At 30.8% G+C, this 1,052-nt stretch overlaps 1 protein-coding gene across 1 annotated transcript; it reads right to left on the bottom strand.

Moving 5' to 3' along the window:
- Positions 1-122: 122 nt before the first annotated feature.
- Positions 123-715, bottom strand: LOC110034803 (citrate-binding protein-like; the record flags this gene model as incomplete). The annotated part of the gene is given in 1 exon segment (XM_020739044.1): positions 123-715. A coding segment is annotated over 1 exon segment (390 nt), but the record flags the coding sequence as incomplete, so codon positions are not given.
- Positions 716-1,052: the final 337 nt, after the last annotated feature.

Here is a 1,052-nt window from a genome sequence, read left to right as displayed (position 1 = left end):
ATAAGATATTTATGTTAAGTCTAAATTTCAATTATGAAAAATGAAATGCAACATTGTACCAAAGCATGTTAAAAAAAAATCATATCAACTTCATCATACATAACAGTACTAACGCATAAAGCTTTCATCAACGTAGCATATATTACATTAAAAGATAGATACATAACACAAGATACATGACCCCATTCTTTTTTTTAATGATACATTCATTTAATAAGAGGCCAACAACACCATATTGCATAGTACTTTATATCTCAAAAGCAACACAACATCAACAAATTCACATGTCACATAGCACTCTTATATACACACACTCCATCTTTCATCAATATTTCTTGTAGACTTTAATGTCCCTCCATCTTGATTCCATATAGTAACTCTCACCAAATTGTTCATAAACACCAAATTTGAAGAAGAAATTACTAACCCCTCTTCCATCCCTCTGCAGCTTCTGAACGCCATCAATGAAAATTGTCAACTTGTTAGCATCAACATCATGTATAACATTCACTCGCATCCACCTATCAAAAATATTAGATTCCACTACTTTTACTGAATATGCTCTGAGTTCTCCATCAAAAACCTTTAACATTAAATCTGTAGCCGGCTTTTCATCATTTGCTCTATGAATCTGCATTATAGAAACACCATTTGTTCCCTTGGGAACAAAAACATAGCCTTCAAATTGCCAAACTCCACTAGAGTAATCATAACCCTGTGACATTCATTCAAATTAAATATTTCAAAATTTTAAATAAAAAAGTCGATATAAAATACTTATATCAATTATTTTAGTTGAATAACTATTATCACTATAAAACCGTCAACAAATAACTAAATTACTTTGCAAGACATGAATGACAATTACATGAAAATCAATATAAAATACTTTATCAATTATTTCAGTAAATGTGAAAGTTCATGTTGTGTCAGATATGTAAATATATTATTGGGTAATGTGGAGACCCGGTACACCGCAATTTAATTAGTTTCTTAATTAATAATCACACCTACCACATTCCACATACCGCTCACCTATCTCCCACTCACCG

Source organism: Phalaenopsis equestris, unplaced genomic scaffold (assembly GCF_001263595.1).
Source record: "Phalaenopsis equestris unplaced genomic scaffold, ASM126359v1 Scaffold193517, whole genome shotgun sequence".
NCBI classification, from domain to species: Eukaryota; Viridiplantae; Streptophyta; class Magnoliopsida; order Asparagales; family Orchidaceae; genus Phalaenopsis; species Phalaenopsis equestris.
This window is presented reverse-complemented; position numbering and strand designations above follow the sequence as displayed.